Here is a 22,677-nt window from a genome sequence, read left to right on the forward strand (position 1 = left end):
ACGCACCACAAAAAAGTCTAGGGGGGGTCTGGGTGGGCATCTGTCCGCGCGGCGGCGGCTCTTGGCGCAGGACGTGGATCCCATCCCACCATAATAAATCCCCGCTTCTGTGGCCTCCTCAGGTGGCGACCCTCGCCACCGGACCTGTGGACTGGGAACCCTAGACATGGGTCCGCCTGGATTTAGGGCAGCCCCGGACTGAGGGACGGCAGCTCCGGACTGAGGGACAAACACGGACTGGTTGGCGATCCTGGCTGGCTGGCTCTGGCGGATCCTGGCTGGATGACGGCTCTGGCTGGTCATGGCTCGGCTGACGGCTCTGGCTGGTCATGGCTCGCTGACGGCTCTGGCTGGTCATGGCTCGCTGACGGCTCTGGCTGGTCATGGCTCGCTGACGGCTCTGGCTGGTCATGGGCTCGCTGACGCTCTGGCTGTCATGCGCTCGCTGACGGCTCTGGCTGGTCATGGCTGGACGGCTTAGGCTGGTCCTGGCTGGTCTGAGGCTGGTCCTGGGGCTGGAGGCTCTGAGGCTGGGTCCGGTCTGGACGGCTCTGAAGGCTGGTCCTGGCTGGACGGCTCTGAAGGCTGGTCCTGGCTGGACGGCTCTGGCTGATGCCGTCTGTGCGGAAGGCTCTGGCTGATCCGGTCTGGCGGAAGGCTCTGGCTGATCCGGTCTGGCGGAAGCGTCTGGCTGATCCGGTCTGGCGGAAGGCTCTAGCGGCTGCTGTCTGGCGGACGGCTCTTAGGCTCTGGCAGAGGGCGGCTTTCCGGTCGTGGCAGACGGGCGGCTTTGCAGACTCATGGCAACGGGCTTCAGGCGCCGTTGGGACGGGCAGTTCAGGCGCCATTGGGCAGCAAGTACGGGCAGTTGCAGACGGGCAGTCAGGCGCGCAGTTTATGACGCCAGCCGGCAGGTTCAGGCGCCGCTGGGCAGACGGGCACACCTGTAGGGAGGAGACGGAGAGACAGCCTGGTGCGTGGGGCTGCCACAGGACCCACCAGGCTGGAGAGACCTACAGGAGGCTTGATGTTAAAAGGCACCTGAAGGACCGGGCTGTGGGGGGCACTGGAGCTCTGGTGCGCAGCCTTGGCACCACTCCCCCAGGCTGGCATACTACTCCAGCCCGTACCCTCCAGAGTGCAGGCACAGGTTGAACCGGGCTGTGGATGAGCACTGGAGATCTATGCCTACTACACGCACTTCTCCCTTAGGCTCCACTCCCACATTAGCCCGGTACGAGCGGAGTGTAGGCATAGGAGCACTGCACCCTCCCCGCACCCCGGAGACACAGCACGCAGAGCCAGCGCAGGATACCCTGGACCGAAACTGCGTACCGGAGACCAGACGTGCTGAGCAGGCACAATACGCCCCGGCTGGATGCCCACACCAGCTTGACACTTTCGGGGGCTGCCCTATAGCCACCGGGCTATGGCACGCACTGGCGACACCGTGCGCTTAACCGCATAACACGGTGCCTGACCAGTGACAGTTGCTTATAATAAGCACGAGGAGTGCGCTCAGGTCTGCTACCTGGCTTAGCCACACTCCTCTCTAGCCCCCCCCCAAAAAAATTCTGGGGTTGCCTCTCGTACCTGTCCCGCTGCCGTGCTGCCTCCTCATATCGCCGCAGCTCAGCTTTCGCTTCCTCCAGCTCAGCTTTGGGCGGGCGATACTCCCCAGCCTGTGCCCAGGGTCCTTTCCGTTCAAGATCTCCTCCCATGTCCATGAATCCTGGGATTTCTGCGGTTGCTTGTCGCTGCGCCTTTTCCCCGCTGCTTGGTTCTGGTAATTGGTGGTGGTTCTGTAACGAAACTCTAGTTTCTTCCTCCTCCTCAGTCTACGAGAGAGAGGAGAGAGAGGGATCGATGATGACCATATGTGCAGCGAAGGTGTAGACATAATGAATTTATTGACACGACGAACACTGACACGAACTATACTTGAATATTACAAAATAACAAGACAAACAACGTAGACTGACACTGAACATGCAAACTACATATAACGAAGCAGCACGCGCATGAACAGAAAGAAAAGATAGACGAAACGAGACAGTACCGTGTGGTGCAAATAAACACAGACACAGCGACAACCACCCACAAACAACGTGTGAACACAGCCAACCTATATATGTGTCCAATCCAGAGGAAAACGTCAACACCTGTCTCTGATTGAGAACCACTATAAGGGCTAATTCAGGCATTGACCTAAAAAGACAAGAAACACAAAACATATAATGCCCACCCCAACTCACGCCCTGACCAACTAAACACATACAAAAAATAACATAAAACAGGTCAGGAACGTGACAGCGTCTGTAGTTAAATCCGAGACATGTTACGTTTCGTATAGTATTAATTTGTGGATGTCCATCATCCATTTAGTATGATATGTTACAAATTATAATTCGCATGATATGTTACAAATTGCAATTCGTACAATATGTTACAGATATGGAAAATGCACAAAATGTTAAAAATTTGAAAAAACATATGATATGTTACGAATTCCAATATGTTGTGGCTAACATTAGCTAGGTGGCTAGGTGGCTTATGATAATTTTAGGTAGCTGGTTAATGTTAGCTCTAGGGGTTAGCGTTAGTGGTTAGAGTTGAGGTTAGGTTTAGCTAAAAGGGTTAAGGTTAGGGTTAGGATTAGCTAACATGCTTCGTTTCAAAGAAGCTAAACAGTAGTAAGTAGTTGCAGAGTTGCTAATTAGCTCAAATGCTAAAGGTGTCCTTGGCATTCACATTATATGCCCACCCACCCAGCCCGACCAACCATCCTCTGTTCCTTTTTTATTTAACCTTCTATCTTTTGTATCCATACCAAACGTAACATATGTTATCATACAAATATGAGTGTCCCCTATTTACGTTTTTTATAGTCTATGATACCAGTCCGGATGATTTGACCAGAGGGAGGGGATGTAGCCAGTCTACCAGGAGGTGTTTGTGGTTGATACTGGGAGGTGTTTGTGGATAATATTTGCTGGGGTTGAGTGGGAAAACTCTCTGCCAAGGTCCCTGACCAAACAGGTGTATGCAGAGCAGACTGAGAAATAGGTGGATTTCCCTCAAGTCATAGGTTCAGCAGTGTTGGTAATGTTTCTGGGACTGCACACCACTTGTGCATATGTCAAGCTGCATCGGTGAGGCTCCTGTTGCAGGGTTGGGGCTGTCATGGAGGGCAGCAGTGGCCCAAGCCTGTCCTGTAGATAGCCGTTTGGAGGGTAACCAAATGATGCCTCGGGTCATTGATCTCCACAAAATACTCTATAATGTTAAATTGAAAAAAACGTCTGACAAATATTAACAAATGAAAGAATATTAAATTAGTAAAATATATCAAATGTAGACTCCGTCTGTCACCAGGCCTCGACGAGTCTCCACCTAGTGGCTTCTCTGCCACAGTACATAACATTATCTTTTTGTAATACTCAGTGTTACACTGTACTGTACTTACTGCATTAACCCTAACTCTTACCCCAACCCAATTGTAAATTACAATACTTGTTACATTGTACTTACATGAATAGTTACAGAGTATTACCAACACTGCAAACTGTTAACAGGGAATACACACACAAGACCCACAAACTATTTATTAACAAGTACACAAGTAATTTTTATTTATGCAAGCACATTTTTTCAATTGAAATCCTGCTACGTAAGTAATCTTTCTGTTGAAAGTACAAAAGACTAATTGTAGGATAAAGCCGAAAGCATTGTCAAGTCATTTACTGTAGAAGCGACGTTGGCACAAGAATCAGTTTAAGACATGGTTGATAGCTCATCACAAACTAAACAGAGACAACTCAAACAATACAGTCTAATATCAGTAGTATAATGCTGTTAGCGTGGGGGGGTTTAGTACTGCACATAAAGGGTTGACACAGCAAGACAGGCAAAGTGTAAATAAAATGACTTTTGAGTTAATAATTCTATACCATTAATGCATGTCCATGCCACGAAAAACATCTAAATTCACAGTCTTTACCTAACATTACAGTTATCCAACTCGGAGTTGAACATCAATGCGCTTACACCTAGAGAGAGCACAGAAATGGTCAAATAAGTTCCCAAAACTAGCTCTTAGAAATACTGATTAAACAAATATTGCCAGGCAATGAAATGGTAGGCCACCTTCGGAGTCCTATGACATAAGGATGTGTAAGCAAGACAATCACATTTTTGATGTCATAAACATAACAACTCACTGTGTGACACACACTTTTCTTACGTCTGATGAATCCACCAAAAAGTGACATGTTACACCAACAACTTTTTTTAGCATCAAGATTTTTGTAAGACTGAGAGATCAGTAGTGGATTCAACCACAGTAACTTATTTTTTATTATCTTATGAATTGTCCTGAATTTGTAGTGCTAAACATATAAGTATGCATTTATATCTCAATATATACAGCGCAGAATCTGCAAAAACTTGTTTTATACTAGTATTTATAAAGTTAAACTTTATGAAATAAAAAAAGAGGGTATGAGAACATATTTGCATGTGCTTGTGTGGCGTATGATTAAAGACAATCGAATCATTCCCAGTCCTTGGAACAGGGTTCTCCAACCCTGTTCCTGGAGAGCTACCCTCCTGTAGGTTTTTGTTCCAACCCCAGTTGTAACTAATCTGATGCAGCTGATCAACTATTTAATTATTAAAATCAGGTGTGCTAGATTAAGGTTGGAGTGAAAACCTACAGGATGTTAGCTCTCCAGGAGCAGGGTTGGAGAGCCCTGCGTTACAGTCGATACACAGCTTTAAATTCGCAAGATGCCTCATATAGTAACAAAATTATTAATTGTTTATCATTTTGGGGACAAATTTTTTCTTTGATATTGACCTAAGTGTTTCCTGTTTAACAGGCTTGGCACAGCTAGAAAATTATATTTTTGTTAAATAAAAATTTGGTAACACTATCGTGTAACCGGAGTAAAAAATAAAGAATATGTTAAAATATGATTCAAATTTCTTTCACTTCAAAGTTAATATTTAGATCCCTGGCAGTACTGGTATGTAAAGGCTTCAGGAGCTTTAAAAGTTCCCCTGTGTGATTGAAAATATTGAAGTCTTCAAAACTGATCACCCACCATTTACATAGTTCTTTAAAATGAGATCTAAATAGACACACAAACACGAGAAATGTGCTTGAAACCCTTTTAAGCCCCAACTGACCACCTTAAAAATGAAGAGAAATAAATAATACAAGGTGGAAAAATAATGACACTTGATCAAATCCAAATAAAAGTTCTCCAAAGTAAAAACGTATATACGAAAAATACTGCTGCTAGCTACTTCTAATTCTACTACGTACGAAACTACCAAATACTATAAAAAACACAATAATACAGGTGATGATGATAATAATAATAATAATAATGCAGTCCATGAGAGTGATAATGGGGCTTGTCATCTGAAATGCTGTTTGGGGGGGTTGTATGAGGGTCCCCCGGACCACTTTGTCATATGATGCACCAGTGACATCAGAGGGGGCGAGGACCCCGGGCGCCACCCACCCCCCTCTTTAGGGGATGGTGGAGAGGAGGGGAGAGGGTGGCAGGGCCAGGCCTCCCGCTGGCCTTATGTGTAGGCGTTGAGACGCTCCTTGGAGCGGGTGGAGTGGATGTCGTGGAGCTCCTGCTCTTCTTTGGACTTGATGTCCTCATACTTCTGCATCCTGCACGCGTCCTTCACGTAGGCCCAGTTGGCCGACAGCACCATCAGGTAGTGGATCTGAAACAGAGATAAGTCACCCATAAGTTCATTCAGGGAGAAAAAAAAAAATTCTGAAAATTATTGGTCTTTCAATTCTCCACTGACATTGATTTGGGAAAGAAGCCTTCCACGAAATGGAAGAAAGTGTACCCTATTTTCACCATGTACTTAATTGGAAAACACGCTTTTTGGGTCCATTTCTCTTCACAAATGTGGAAAAGTCTTCACAAATGAATATACCCCTCTAATCAAGCCCCATGCTCTATCAGAAGAGAGATGTTCACATCATGACATCATCATCAGAAATATAAAGTGCTATAATTGTGGCCCACATATTTTTTTCAAGCTGAAAAAAATAGTTACAATAGGTCTTCTCGAGGCGAAAAACAATGTATTGATTTTATATTTTCTTTTTTTGATGTACAATTGTGTAATTTCACTGACATGCCAGCAGGTGGCAGTACATTAGAAAAAATGGGCGGTATGCAGGGTTTCCGTGGCAGCAAAGGATCCTTTGAGACATTGCCATTGTGAATGTATTGTGCTTAAATGACTGTGGTTGTTACATTGCCACACCTTTCGAATTGAATCTTGGACATTATTAGCAGCCTGCTAATGGATTTCAATCTACACAAAGACCAACTGGTCTCTAAAGGATTCGGACAAAAGCTGCAGTCTCAGCTGTGAGGACTGGAATAGTGGAAACGCTCTACATCCATTCCGTTTATCATCTCGTCTTAGTATTTTGTTTTATTAATCATTTAAATAATCATTGATCGGTGTCTGTATCTGTGTACCACCACTGTTTAATTTTGCCAGCAATTTGTTTAGTTAAATGTTGCGCTGCACTTTGCACCATCATCATTGACTAACGACCACATTCCCTTTCTTAGAAAATGGCTCCTCACAAATTACTGAGTGATGTTTTCACCAAGCTCTGGACCTTTCTTCTCCCAGTTTCCATGACAACGCGGTGACATGCCTTGCATCTCTGAGAGAGCGAAAAATCTTCTCTCTCTACTCCGCCAAATACAGCCTCACTAGCCATACCCACACGCATGTAGCAAAACATAGATTTTTACTGTAGCTATAGAAATCAACCCAGTTAACGCTTGTATTCGACCTATTATTGTCATATGTAAAATGACCACGTCAAATCAAAACCTTGTCCTTCCATTTGTAAGCCTAGTTCAATAAAACAGACATGTCTGATTCATATTTTCTCACATGAGGAACATGAGATATAATCTATACAGCGGCTTGTACAGATGTCAGCGGTTCATACAAATGGCATGGTCCATTAGATGTGATATTGCCTTCAAATGGATATGAATCAACGCTGTAATGTCAGATGTATCGACAGAGATAGAAAAGTAATTGTTTTTTGTGTCTCACCATAGCAATGACAGCTGCTCCAGCACCAGCCAGTGCACAAATGAACAGGTGGAATGTCATGTCCAGCTGTATTAAAGACAAAGGAGAGGACATGTTAGTCAGGCTTCCCCATTAAACTCACCTTTTACTTTGTGGTCAAATGAATTACTTGAAAAACAAAAGCCTTCATGTAAATGGGAATGTTTTTAAATGCATGGTTATTCTGGCTTTCAAACATCAATATTTCAATATCACTTGAGATGTTTTATTACTTTGGAAGCAAGAATCACATATGGCATAAACAAACATATACTGTACTCACATGGTATGTCAATGTTTGTCAAGTGTTTTATTTGATATACCTCATTTGATTCACACATTTTGTAAAACTTCTCAGACCCAGCACATACAGTTTTCCCCTCCCCAATTGGCACAATACCTGAAATGAGAGGAGAAAAAAAGGCCACTTAGATATTTGCACCTGTTATTTCCACTGTGGCAAATACAAGACCGAAATCAAACTAAACCATGAACCTGTCCTTTACACATCATGCCTCTCCAAAGCTGTATTTCACCTTTACAACCCATTCATGTGCAACAGTAACAACACTTAGTAAAGCTGTCCATCAGTAGCTCACCCCATGGACAATACTGTATGTAGGAAAAACCCCAGAGAGAAGCATCAGACCAAGCTATATCCTGATTCTTTACCATACTGGCGCGGGTCCAAGCACAGAGTGGCCCCCTCCAGGATGGTGGTGTTTTGGCAAATGGTCCAGATGTTGAAGTACATGAAGACRGGGAGGGAGGTGAACGCTGTCACCCCGAGCCAAGCCAGCATGAAGATGTACGTCAGCATGATAAACTAAGACAGATAGAGGAGACTCGTTAGATTCCAGGTTGCAATTGCTATACCGTGCTTCAAAGAACGATTTAGGAATAACATTGACGTCCCACCAATTTCCTATCGGGATTTATTGAGACCGAGTCTGTATCGGTGTTTCCCAAACCTCTCCTCAGGTACTCCCCATTCCACTTATTTGATMTATTCCAGTACTAGCACACCTAATTCAATTCATCATGGACTTGATGATTGGCCACTTGAAACAGGTGTGCCAGTACTGGAATAGAAAGTGGAATGGATGGGGCTACTCGAAAGAAATTTGGGAAACATTATGCCCATTAACTTCTAAATTATGACAATAATTGTGATATATGGCAAAAAAAAAGATTGGCCCCCTAAGGGCCATCGCATTACATACAGGTCATTCATATAAAACATAACGAGATACWCTTGAATGTCAATAAACCTTATAATTCAGTGATCAGTTATCCCTTACCCAAGCACTGACGCAACGTCCACARGTGGTGATCTTAAAGTCTCCATACAGGTCCTTGATGGCTCCGCTGGTAAAGAAGCCCTCCACCATCAACAGAATGCCGTAGACAAAGAACGCTGAGGCGATGCCATAGATCACGTACTTGATTATGTCAATCCTAGAGGGAAAAAGACAAATGTGTCCTTTTTTTTATACAGTAATTATACAAGTGACTTATTCTCCCCCACAATGAAATCGGGGAGGGGACAGTGGATCTGTTCTCCGTCCGTTAGTACATTRGTACGGTCGTACATTCGTCACACGAGATATCTCAGACAGCACTGGACTGATTTTGACGAAACTTGGGTRAATKACCTGGGTGTCTTGCAATARAGATTCGTAATCTACAAMATTTCACTGATTGGAAAAAGATGGGTGCTATAGTACTCAACTGAAATTCCAAAATTACACCGATTGGCCCAAGGCAGGGTGCTATAGTAATCAATGGAAATATCAAACTTTGAACAAGCATGTCGCCTTTCATGTTTGAGCTATTGTCATGGAAATAGGTTCATATACAATACCATTCAAAAGTTTGGACACACCTATTCATTCAAGGGTTTTCCTGTATTTGTACTATTTTCCACATTGTAGAAAAATWGTAAAAACATCAAAACTATGAAATAACACATATGGAATCAGTTAGTAACCCACATTTTTTTAAGCAAATCAAAAGATATTTTTGATTTTTCAAAGTAGCCACCCTTTGCCTTGATGACCACTTTGCACACTCTAGGCATTCTCTCAACCAGCTTCACCTGGAATGCTTTTCCAACAGTCTTGAAGGAGTTCCCATATATGTGACCCGTTTCAGGAAACTAAGCGTATGTCACGGGTCACTACTTCACAGGAGAGACATTAACATTTTTTAATCAAAATATATTTTTGGGCAGAAATGACTTCTGGAAAAGTGAACTTTCATGTGTTTAAAAACAAACGTGTATGCCATCTGTAAATACGAATAAAATTGTTAAATTACAAGCCTAGTTGGTTAAAACACAGAAAAAGTTAGCAACCTTCCCGCTAGCCATGATTGGCTGAGATAAAGAGTGAGCTGGACATGCCGAGAGATGAGTTTGGATTGGTCTGCCATATAGCACGCTTCTGTCAATTTGAGCTGGTCAGTATGTGTAATTACTCCTGTCTAACGCAGCTTTTTTTAATGTATCGTGTAGTAAAACTTAACAAAAGACTCCACTATGCAAGTATCCATTGCAATAGAATGTCACTGCAAAAACTGCTTCAGAGCACTCTCGTCTGTGTGTGCCAGAGTGCAGAATAACTGATGAATTTATGTTGGAATGTACAGTACCAGTCAAAAGTTTGCACACACCTACTCATTCACGGGTTTTTCTTTATTTTTACTATCTTCTACATAGTATAATAATAGTGAAGAGATCAACACTATGAAATAACATGGAATCATGTAGTAACCAAAAAAAGTGTTAAACAAATCAAAATATATTTTATATTTAAGATTCTTCCACCCTTTGCCTTGATGACAGCTTTGCACACTCTTGGCCTTCTCTCAACCAGCATCACCTGGAATGCTTTTCCAACATTCTTGAAGGAGTTCCCACATATGCTGAGCACTTGTTGGCTGCTTTTCCTTCACTCTGCGGTMCAACTCATCCCAAACCATCTCAATTGGGTTGAAGTCGGGTGATTGTGGAGGCCATGTCATCTGATGCAGCACTCCATCACTCTTCTTCTTGGTCAAATGGCCCTTACACAGCCCTTACACAACATTGCACATTTGCATTCATTGTGTTACTCGTTCTTTGACATGTATATAATAAATTCATTTCAAACTTMTTTTCATTATTGACTCAATAAGAAATCAAAAACCTTGGTTAATTGCTAAAACAATAGAATTGCTGACATAAGCCTAATTATTAACATAAATGTGCATGAATTAGATATTCTCTTCTCACATTTTTTTTGCAAGTACTTCATAATAATTTAAAGTGAGTAATCAAACAGTCAAATAATTTCAAATGCCTTTAAAGCGTCTTACATGCTTACTGTAAAGACACCATTTGCATAAGTGTAAATGATAGACAACAATGAATACATTTTTCACCTTTATTTAACCAGGTAGGCCAGTTGAGAACAAGTTCTCATTTACAACTGCGACCCGGCTAAGATAAAGCAAAGCAGTGCGACAAAAACAACAACACAGAGTTACACATTAACAAACATACAGTCAATAACACAATAGAAAAATCTATGTACAGCGTGTGCAAATGTAGACGAGTAGGGAGGTAAGGCAATAAACAGGCCATAGAGGTGAAATAATTACAATTTAGCATTAACACTGGAGTGATAGATGTGCAGATGATGATGTGCAAGTAGAAATACTGGGGTGCAAAAGAGCAAGAGGATAAATAACAGTAAGGGAGGATGAGGTAGTTGGGTGTGCTATTTACAGATTGGCTGTGTACAGCACAGTGATCAGTAAGCTGCTCTGACAGCTGATGCTTAAAGTTAGAGAGGGAGATATAAGACTCCAGCTTCAGTGATTTTTGCAATTCATTCCAGTCATTGGCAGCAGAGAACTGGAAGGAAAGGCGGCCAAAGGAAGTGTTCGCTTTGAGGATGACCAGTGAAATATTCCTGCTGGAGTGTGTGTTACGGGTGGGTGTTGCTATGGTGACCAGTGAGCTGAGATAAGGCGGGGCTTTACTTAGCAAAGAGTTATAGATGACCTGGAGCCAGTGGGTTTGGCGACAAATATGTWGTGAGGGCTGGCACACGAGAGCATACAGGTCGCAGTGGTGGGTAGTATATGGGGCTTTGGTGACAAAACGGATGGGACTGTGATAGACTACATCCAGTTTGCTGAGTAGAGTGTTGGAGGCTATTTTGTAAATGACATCGCCGAAATCAAGGATCGGTAGGATAGTCAGTTTTACAAGAGTATTATTGGCAGCATGAGTGAAGGAGGCTTTGTTGCGAAATAGGAAGCCAATTCTAGATTTAATTTTGGATTGGAGATGCTTAGTGTGAGTCTGGACGGAGAGTTTACGGTCTAACCAGACACCTAGGTATTTGTAGTTGTCCACATATTCTAAGTCAAAACCGTCCAGAGTAGTGATGCTAGTCGGGCGGGCGGGTGCGGCAACAATCGGTTGAAGAGCATGCATTTAGTTTTACAAGCATTTAAAAGCAGTTGGAGGCCACGGAAGGAGTGTTGTATGGCATTGAAGCTCGTTTGGAGGCTTGAAATTAATTGAGGATCGGCATCCCATCAACGGGACAGTTGTAAATCATTCAGCGCGTTTTGTCAAGATCGCAGATTTTAGAGTAAGAACAAATGTTGGTTTATAGAACTGTCTTATATCGGCTGAAAGCTTCAATTCTTGTTAATGTAACTCTACTGTCCAATTTACAGTAGCTATTACTGCGCAAAAATGCCATGCTATTGTTTGAGGAGAGCTCCTAACAACAAAACTGTTTTTTCCCCACGATAGGTTTGATAAATTCACCTCTGAAGGTGAAATGTGTACTTACATTCTGAAATTTTGCTCTGATTTATCATCCAAAGTCCCAGAGATAACATGAAGTGTCGTTTTGTTAGATCAAATCCTTTTTCATATCCTAAAAAGRTCCATATAGCATGCACTATCGATTTTGTATTTCCACTCGTTCAATTTGCAAAGAAAGGAATCTGTGAAAATCTCACCCTAAACGTTGTTTCAACGAGTCAAATCACATTCGTATCCATTCCTCAGAGATCCTAGAAGGTAACAAGACTTCACTATTTCATTAGGGGTGTAGTATATCTTATAGGGACCATATTTGTTCAGAGAGCGTCGCCTTCATGGCACACCGATGACGTGTGCGGCCATCTCTTGAACGACTGTATCTTTGTCAAATAAGCACCAATCGTGGTCAAACAAAGCTAGCTAGATAGCCAATGAGCTGGGCTTTATGGGAGTAAGCTGTGTATATGTTGTAAAATGTAGCTTCTTACCTTGTATGACACCATGCCTTTTCATTTTGGACCAAAGTATAAGGATATTCAGGGTTATGAAGTTATGAAAACTGGTTGTTTTGCAAATTTTGAACTTATAATATGGCTACTAATACTTGGAAAGCTAAATCAAAGTCCAAGTATACAGATTTGATGACATTCTTGCAGAGAAATGGAATATGAATGTGAATGTCTTCTTAACGATTTCCCCAAATGTACCTGTGGACTTCACACTAAAAGTCTTGAGGATCAGTCATACTCCAGGTTATCAATTTGAAACTTTGCACATACACTGCTGCTATCTTGTGGACACTATCTGAATTGTAACCAGAGTGATGGCTATAACAGTGATCTTTCTCTTSCATTTCAAAGATGGTGGTAAAAAAAAACACCAGTTGTTTTTTTCTTTGTATTTTCTTCTACCAGATCTATTCTGTTATATTCTCCTACATTCAATTCACATTTCCATAAACTTCAAAGTGTTTCCTTTCAAATGGTACCAAGAATATGCATATCCTTGCTTCAGGGCCATAGGCAACGTTGTTGCCGGTGATGTCTGGTGAGGACCTGCCTTACAACAGGCCTACAAGCCCTCAGTCCAGCCTATTGCGGACAGTCTGAGCACTGATGGAGGGATTGTGCGTTCCTGGTGTAACTCGGGCAGTTGTAGTTGCCATCCTGTACCTGTCCCGCAGGTGTGATGTTCGGATGTACCAATCCTGTGCAGGTGTTGTTACACGTGGTCTGCCACTGTGAGGACGATCAGCTGTCCGTCCTGTCTCTCTGTAGCGCTGTCTTAGGCGTTGCACAGTATGGACATTGCAATGTATTGCCCTCACCACACCTGCAGTCCTCATGCCTCCTTGCAGCATGCCTAAGGCATGTTCACGCAGATGAGCAGGGACCATGGGCATCTTTCTTTTGGTGTTTTTCAGATTCAGTAGAAAGGCCTCTTTAGTGTCCTAGGTTTTCATAACTGTGACCTTAATTGCCTACCGTCTGTAAACTGTTAGTGTCTTAACGACCGTTCTACAGGTGCATGTTGATTACTTTTTGTGGTTCATTGAACAAGCATGGGAAACCCTTGCAATGAAGATCAGTGAAGTTATTTGGATTTTTACGAATTATCTTTGAAAGACAGGGTCCAGAAAAAGGATGTTTAGTTAGCTGGCTAGCTTCTGATGGGGGTTCCGGTTCTAAAGTATAAAAATAGCAGATCCGTACCACATTGGGTGAGGCGAGTTGCAGGAGAGTATATTCAGTCCGTAGATGGAAAGTGACATTATAATACATACAGTGGGGCAAAAAAGTATTTAGTCAGCCACCAATTGTGCAAGTTCTCCCACTTAAAAAGATGAGAGAGGCCTGTAATTTTCATCATAGGTACACTTCAACTATGACAGACAAAATGAGGAAAAAAAATCCAGAAAATCACATTGTAGGATTTTTAATGAATTTATTTGCAAATTATGGTGGAAAATAAGTATTTGGTCACCTACAAACAAGCAAGATTTCTGGCTCTCACAGACTTGTAACTTCTTCTTTAGAGGCTCCTCTGTCCTCACACTCGTTACCTGTATTAATGCAACTGTTTGAACTTGTTATCAGTAATAAAACACCTGTCCACAACTCAAACAGTCACACTCCAAACTCCAACTATGGCCAAGACCAAAGAGCTGTCAAAGGACACCAAAACAAAATTGTAGACCTGCACCAGGCTGGAAAGACTGAATCTGCAATAGGTAAGCAGCTTGGTTGAAGAAATCAACTGTGGGAGCAATTATTATGAAATGGAAGACATACAAGACCACTGATAATCTCCCTCGATCTGGGGCTCCACGCAAGTCTCACCCCGTGGGGTCAAAATTATCACAAGAACGGTGAGCAAAAATCCAGAACCACACGGGGGACCTAGTGAATGACCTGCAGAGAGCTGGGACAAAGTAACAAAGCCTACATCAGTAACACACTACGCCGCAGGGACTCAAATCCTGCAGTGCCAACGTGTCCCACTGCTTAAGCCAGTACATGTCCAGGCCCGTCTGAAGTTTCTAGAGAGCATTTGGATGATCCGAGAAAGATTGGGAGAAGTCATATGGTCAGATGAAACCAAAATAGAACTTTTTGGTAAAAACCCACTCGTCGTGTTTAGAGGACAAAGAATGCTGAGATGCATCCAAAGAACACCATACCTACTGTGAAGCATGGGGGTGTAAACATCATGCTTGGGGCTGTTTTCTGCAAAGGGACCAGGATGACTGATCCGTGTAAAGGAAAGAAGATGAATGGGGTCATGTATCGTGAGATTTGAGTGAAACCTCCTTCCATCAGCAAGGGCATTGAAGATGAAACGTGGATGGGTCTTTCAGCATGACAATGATCCCAAACACACACGCTCCGGGCAACAAAGGAGTGGCTTCGTAAGAAGCATCTCAAGGTCTGAGTGGCCTAGCAAGTCTCCAGATCTCAACCCATAGAAATCTTTGGAGGGAGTTGAAAGTCCGTGTGCCAGCAACAGCCCAACATCACTGCTCTAGAGGAGATATGCATGGAGGAGATGGGCCAAAATACCAGCAACAGTGTGTGAAAACCTTGGTGAAGACTTACAGAAAACGTTTGACCTCTGTCATTGCCAACAAAGGGTAAATAACAAAGTATTGAGATAAACTTTTGTTATTGACCAAATACTTATTTTCCACCATAATTAGCAAATAAATTCATAAAAAATCCTACAATGTGATTTCCTGGACTTTTTTCTAATGTTTGTCTGTCATAGTTGAAGTGTACCTATGATGAAAATTACAGGCCTCTCTCATCTTTTTAAGTGGAAGAACTTGCACAATTGGTGGCTGACTAAATACTTTTTTGCCCCACTGTACATAAGAAATTAAAATATATATGAAGAAAACGATGTAAACACGATACAGGACGGGACAAGACAAATACACACGTCTGACTGTTACGCCATCTTGGAAGTTATCAATGTCATGATGTCACAGTCAATTCATTGAGATCAACCATTATGTTACTATCAGTATAGTCTGGCAAGACTACTATTAGTACAAATGTCTGCCCGTAAAATCAAATCATTTTTTATATCAATGCATCTCCCTTTCAAGCAGTATAGTCCATTCTCTAACATACCGCCCATAGTCAGCTATCAACTTTAAATTTCCAGCAAAGGGAAAAGATCTAATTCGTTTTTTTCTCTCCCTCTCATTAATCCATTAATCCACACAACATACGTTGGAATAATTGTCACTAATTGGAACAAAGAAGGAGCGCTGCATCATTCGTGGGGGACATGTTTGTCGCCTTGTTTGAGACAGTGTTCTTTTACCAGAATACAATGTTTGTCTTTTCTGCCCCGTCTGCAATTACTGTACATAGCAGCTACTTGGTATAGGAGTAACTTTCAGTTGGTACACAGCAGTACATCTTGAATGTTTCCAGTGTAGCTCCCAGGTGTGTAGTCTACTCACATGGTGAACACGTCCAAGGAATCCACGGGTCCCCGGACCACCTCGAAGTAGTTCTGCAGGATGGTGACGGTCCCGGAGAGGGCCTCGTGCCCGCAGCCGCAGAACAGTGCCACCCCAGCGTACAGCAGGATGGTAGCGATGAGCGACGGGTACGGGATGCCACCCAGGCATTTGATGCAGCACTCCAGGCATCCTGAGCACACACAGAGGAGAGACAGAGAAGGTCAGACATCACTCATGAAAGATAAAAGGGAATTGTCACTATATGCAGTAAATCGCAGCCATGGGACAACAGAACGTTGGAGAAAAACATGATTGAGAGTATTTGTTGAGAGTGCTGGACAATAATCTTGAGAGGAATCAATCAGACTAACCTGGGGTCAGTTCAAGGCCTTTTTCYGACCACGACAACAACTAAAATGTTGTTATGATAGTTGGTAACCATTGTAGTAGTTACCATAATCAATATGGTAACTGTTTTTAAACAATAATATTATGTGACTGGGTGGCACACTTCATGGGGTTTCGACACAGGAGATTCTTGCCACGCCCTGACCTTATTATTTTCTATGTTTGGTTAGGTCAGGGTGTGACTCGGGTGGGAAAGTCTATGTTTTCTATTTCTTTGTTTTTGGCCGTGTGTGTTTCCCAATCAGAGGCAGCTGTCTATCGTTGTCTCTGATTGTGGTTCATACATAAGTTGTCATTTTCCTTGTTGGTTTTGTGGGATCTTGTTTTTTTGTTTAGTGTTTCTGCCTGACAGAACTGTGTGCATTTGTTATTTTGTTTGAGTGTTTTTGAATATTAAAATCATGAACACTTTCCACGCTRCRTCTTGGTCCACTCTTCATTCAACAAACTAGAGCYGTAACAATTCTTCACCTAAGAACAATGTGGTACAGTATGGTATCTTTATACACAGTGGTCATCCTCTACACATTGGTGAACTGCAGTCTAGGTCCAGAAATTGATATACAGCTKAGTATGAGGAATGAGATGAACTCAACTGAACACCTACTGAACCCAGCAAAGCCCTGGTGCAGTTGACCCTTTCAGCCTGAGCCCTAGGTGAAGTCTGACCTCTAGGCATTCAGGCCGTCCACTCTGTCTGGCCACACATCCCAGGGGATCAGGGGGAATAGTTAATAASAGTTCTCCGTTCCTCAGTCTGTGTCTTTGTGTCTGTGAATGGAATGTAAGGATGTATTTGACTGGATTATTGTTTCATATTAGGAAAGCATCACACACCCATGGAAATGTTAGTGCTTGTGTATGTATCTGGACAGTGAGTTAATCCTATGAGTAATGGCTGCTATGCCAACATACTCTACAAATACATTTTGTACATGCGTRGCTTTCTTTCAGGCTAATGCAATGTGCATCAGGTTTGTCCCATTTCAATTTTATTAGTGAACCTCACTCTTTCCCGGTCAGATATTGAGTCAAATAGTATTTGCTCTCCTCCCACTGCACTCTGAAATATGCTCCCCAAATCAATGAACAGCGCTATTGAAATGCACAAATGTAATTTCACGCTCATACGGCTGGAGAATTTCCTCCAGTGCATCTACATCGCTTGATGAATTCTTCCCCATTCATCCTTATTCAATCCCCGCTCACGTTTCCCATTCAAAAAGAAAAAGTCTATAAACCAAGCCGAGTCCATTTTTTATTGTAATTCTCAAAGAAACCAATCAATTACATCTCCATCATAGCAGCCAGGCAGTCATTTACTCTATCACGCCTCGTGTTGATCTTCCCTTTCTCTGCGATGCGAGCGCAATAGCACTCTTCTTCCTCCCTCCTCCACGCTCTGCTTATGTTTCTATACAGACTGTGAATGGAATACCAAGTAGTCTAGCTAGCTACCTCCGCCACAGCCTGCTAGGTTGGGGAGGGCTGAGAGTCTCAGACTGATCCTCATCCTAGGCTAGCCTATCTGCATCCTCGCAGTTGTAATCCAATGCCAGCCTGTATCGTCATGGCCGATTCACATCATTTCCCAGCTAGGACATCTCTATTTAAGGGCTCTCTTCACTTTCAGTGGGAATGGGTGACAATAAGAGTGTCAAGTGTGCCTAGCTGTAACAGAGACCTCTCTGTTGTATTGAGGGCATGCGACTTAATTGCCCATTGATGTTAATGACTCATGTCATGTTCGTTAAAATGGTTTTATTAGGCTTATGCAATATTCAGGTGTGTCACCCATAATTGGAGGACACATTTATTTGAGCTAGATTTTAAAAGGGTAATCTGAAACTTTGTAATGCTTTACATTAAGTTGTGTCTATTTATCATTACAAACCATTAGTATGTTACAACACATGTAAACTACACAGGTTTAAAATAGGAACCTAAGGTAAACATATATATATATATATAAATGTTTGTCTTTTCATAACTTATACATTTTTTGTCATAGCTTGGCTTCCACACTTCCATTGCAGAAACATTGCAGGAATTCACATTAGTGTTGATGTATACGCCTGCCATTGGAATCAATAATGAAACACCGTGGCTGCTTATGACTGGACAGAGTTAATAGGCGGTGGTGGGATTTATGGATCACTAGCCACGACAAATACTGTTATAATATCCCTGGGACCTGAACAATGAAGACTAAAGATACATGGGATAGTGTTGCCATGGCAACTGGGATGGATATGGGTTGATCACATCAAACTCTGTCTCGAGAGATAGGGAATTGATGATTGGCAGGCAATTGAGGTTACGGTATGCTTTGTCAGTATAAAGGCAATTGATGGTATCATATAATGACAAGGATCGGTAGCAAATTCGCATTAGACCAATAGGCCGATAATATACAGTATGTCATCAATATATTGTATAAATAATTCCAACGACCGTATGTATCACCAAAAGATAATATGGCCATATTTTCATTACTCATTCAATATTTCTAGGGGAAGGAGATACCATATCTTGGCATTAACACAGATTTCCATGGCACTTTTGTCTTCTAACAAGTTTTCAATCTCAACAACTCTCCACTGGAAGACAACAGCTACTCCTCCCATCATCCCAGTCTAATTTCACAGCACTACATTGATCTTGAGATTCCTGACTCTGTGTGTTGACGCTATGCTAAGGAAAATGACAACTAGTGTGAATTGACTGAAAGAGCCACTGGATGCTTTCTTCATAATTTAGCAAGGCAGCACAGGCACAGCACAGCGCCAGCCACTTCCATCCGTTATTCACGGCGGCTGCAATAGTGTTACATTACCTGGGATGAGAAAGATCCCTGTTGAATGAGCTACCACTGGGTGTTCCAATTGATCATGTTCACAGTGAAATATGATTGGGTGTGTTGTTGTTGGGTATCAACTGGCCAAGGTCAGTTTAGGTGCACTGTAAACCTTTCCCTGTAAAGCTACAGCGTTATACTGGTGCCAGAGTTGCCAGCTTAATGCTGTAATTTTGCTTTACAGCAAAGATGCTGTAATATTTTACAGTACTATTTTCCTTAGTAAAAACATATTACAGCATCCCTGCTGTAAATGTTTTGTGTATATGTTATGAAAGGGAGCATTCACTCTCTCTAGCGCGATGTATTTAGCAAGAAGACAAGGTTTGCTAGCCTGCTGTAGGTACCAGTCTGTTTGTGCCATCATGCCACTTCTTGCTACTCCTTGTCATGTCAAAACTGAGAGCAGCTACAGTGTTGCTTGGAGACAAGTTAAAATAACTGTTACATCAGTTTTCACAGAATGGCCAAAGGTGGCTAATGGTTAACAATTACATATATTGTCTTTTATAGCCTACTTAACTCATATTTATAAATCAAATCAAATTGTAATTTGTCACATGCCCCAAGTTCAACAGGTACAGTGAAATGCTTACTTGCAAGCCCCAACCAACAATGCAGTTGTTAAAAAATACCTACAAATATAAAATAAAATAATAAGAAATAAGAGTAACAAATAGTTAAAGAGCAGCAGTAAAATAACAACAGCGAGGCTAAATACAGGGGGTACCGGTACAGAGTCAATGTGCGGGGGCACCGGATAGTCGAGGAAATTGAGGTAATATGTACATGTAGATATAGTTATTAAAGTGACTATGCATACATAATAACAGAGAGTAGCAGCAGTGTTAAAGAGGGGGGGGGGGGGGGGTAAGAAAATAGCTGGGTAGCATTTGATTACATGTTCAGAGTCTTATGACTTGGGGTAGAAGCTGTTTAGAAGCCTCTTGGACCTAGACTTGGCGCCCCGGTACCGGTTGCATGCAGTACAGAAGAAACCAGTCTATGACTAGGGGCTGAGTCTTTGACAATTTTTAAGCTTCCTCTAACACCGCCTGGTATAAGGTCCTGGATGGCAGGAAGCTTGGCCCCAGTGATGTACTGGGCTGTACGCACTACCTCTGAAGTGCCTTGCTACGGAACCCAAGCAGTTGCCATACCAGGCAGTGATGCAACCAGTCAATACTCTTGATGGTCATGCGTGCATAACATTTGGACCATGTTAGTTTGTTGGCGATGTGGACACCAAGGAACTTGAAGCTCTCAAACTGCTCCACTACAGCCCCGTCAATGAAAATGGGGCGTGCCGGTCCTCCTTTTCTGTAGTCTACAATCAACTCCTTTGTCTTGATCACGTTGAGGGAAGGTTGTTGTCCTGGCACCATTTGCCAGGTCTCTGACCTCCTCCTATAGGCTGTCTCGCCGTTGACGGTGATCAGGTCTACCACTGTTGTGTCATCAACAAACTTGATGATGGTGTTGGAGTCATGCCTGCCGTGCAGTCATGAGTGAACAGGGAGTACAGGAGGTGTGTTACGGCGTGCAAGATGTGTTGTTACCTACCCTTACCACCTGGTCGCCCGTGAAGTCCAGGATCCAGTTGCAGAGGAGGTGTTTAGTCCAGGTCCATAGCTTAGTGATGAGCTTTGAGGGCACTATGGTGTTGAACGCTGAGCTGTAGTCAATGAATACATTCTCACATAGGTGTTCCTTTTGCCCAGGTGGAAAGGGCAGTGTGGAGTGCATAGAGATTGCATCATCTGTGGATCTGTTGGGAAGTATGCAAATTGGAGTGGGTCTAGGGTTTCTGGGATAATGATGTTGATGTGAGCCATGACCAGCCTTTCAAAGCACTTCATGGCTACAGRCGTATTACATCTGGAATCCTGGCAAAACTGCCATGTCATATTACAACAACAAAGAACTTAATGCCAACAACAAACTTTTTTTGTCCCTCTGACATCAATGCATGCGGATAGAACAGCACCATATGTATGGGGAGAGTGGTGGTAATGAAACAAAAAGGGTTTCTAGGAAACCATACACAAAATGTATAATTTTACCAAATATTTAGGAAGAGGTGAAGGAAGAAAACAAATGGAGAAAGTTAGGTAAAAAAACAAGATTTTCAACAAAGTCAAAWTAATTTGTGTTAAAGGTTGCTTGATGCTTGTATCTAAACCAAAGTAGATACTTTTAAGATTGTTCTATACATCAGTTGGGGGCTCAATGATCTTCGATATGAGGTCCAAACCTAGCATGAAAGTGCATCCTTGTGTGGGATAATATAATCAAAATGATTGCCTTGGGTTAAGTTGAGCCAATGGTTGAGACAATGTAAAGCTGAGACAAAAAGTTTTCTTCCCAGGCATAATGCAAGGCGTCGCTGGGATAGGAGGTAACATCAGGCCTGGCCTATGTTAAAAGTGTAAGAAAATGTATAAAGTGTTTGTTAGGCGTTAAGCCTGTGTTAAAAGATGCTTAATTAAAGAGCGACTGCCCCTAAAAAAACAACTAATCCCTTTGAAAACAGCCTATGTGGCATCGATATGAGTCAAAAACATGTATTCTAGTGTCAAAATTGGCTACAAAGTGTAAATAGGATAATTTTGGTCATAAAGTCAGTCTCGTCTTAAACAAAGTTTGGAACAGTGCGTCCAAATGAGTAATTGAAGTTTGGGTTTGGATTATAATTATCTCAACAAATCATGCCCCTTTTTGCCAAGCTCCACATGCAAATCACCCCCACGCCCACTTTGCTTCCCTTCGTTGAATGGGGATCTGTTGTTTCGTCACCCCCAACCAACGCGTACAAAGGACCACTGCCGTTTGAGACTGAAAAGCCCTATATGGATTGAACATGCAATGTATGCTTCCAGCAGGATGYACAGCCAACAACTATGGTTGGAGCCTGTCATGATGCGGAATAGRTGGTTGGAGTTTGTTGGTCCCCAGTGGTGGTGAGTATACCAGCAGCTAGACCATAGACTGCTGGTTATGTATTTGGTAATCTTATACACCTGTCAGCAACGGGTGTAGCTGAAATAGCCAAATTCACTAATTAGAAGGGGTGTCCACATACTTTTGTATATATAATGTATTKTTTTACGAATTCTGCCAGTAACAGTAATGGCAACATTGCCATTTAAAGTAAATTTGACCACATCATATGGCAAAGTTGTTTCCTACTAATTATTTGCCTACTTTAGCAATGTCATCATATTTCCATGCCACTGTAACTTAGTGTAATTTAGACTGCACAGTCGCCAGCATCCGAGGTGCGACCCATGTCTATGGCACAGATAAATATTGGATGCAGCTATGGTGGTACTAGCTAACTCATGTCTGACTACTGTACAACAGTGTACTAACTAGCAGCAACAAACTCAAACCAACCCAGGGCCATAGCAAAACATGTCACAGTTGGTTGCATACTGTAACGTATTCACTGGCCTGAATCTAATTCAA

The 22,677-nt window shown here is 42.5% G+C and overlaps 1 protein-coding gene across 1 annotated transcript in view; it reads right to left on the reverse strand.

The window, feature by feature from the left end:
• Nucleotides 1-3,603: 3,603 nt before the first annotated feature.
• Nucleotides 3,604-22,677, reverse strand: part of LOC111967576 (neuronal membrane glycoprotein M6-a) — a 40,359-nt gene continuing 21,285 nt past the window's right edge. Inside the window, exons 2-7 of the mRNA XM_023992700.2 lie at nt 15,942-16,134; nt 8,445-8,601; nt 7,816-7,969; nt 7,467-7,543; nt 7,126-7,191; nt 3,604-5,748 (exon numbers count right to left, since the gene is read on the reverse strand). Of these exons, the coding sequence (XP_023848468.1) occupies nt 5,596-5,748; nt 7,126-7,191; nt 7,467-7,543; nt 7,816-7,969; nt 8,445-8,601; nt 15,942-16,134 (800 nt within the window). The 3' untranslated portion in view covers nt 3,604-5,595. The remainder of the gene's footprint in view (nt 5,749-7,125; nt 7,192-7,466; nt 7,544-7,815; nt 7,970-8,444; nt 8,602-15,941; nt 16,135-22,677) is intronic.

The sequence above is a fragment of the Salvelinus sp. IW2-2015 genome, linkage group LG8 (genome assembly GCF_002910315.2).
Source record: "Salvelinus sp. IW2-2015 linkage group LG8, ASM291031v2, whole genome shotgun sequence".
In the NCBI taxonomy this organism is placed as follows: domain Eukaryota; kingdom Metazoa; phylum Chordata; class Actinopteri; order Salmoniformes; family Salmonidae; genus Salvelinus; species Salvelinus sp. IW2-2015.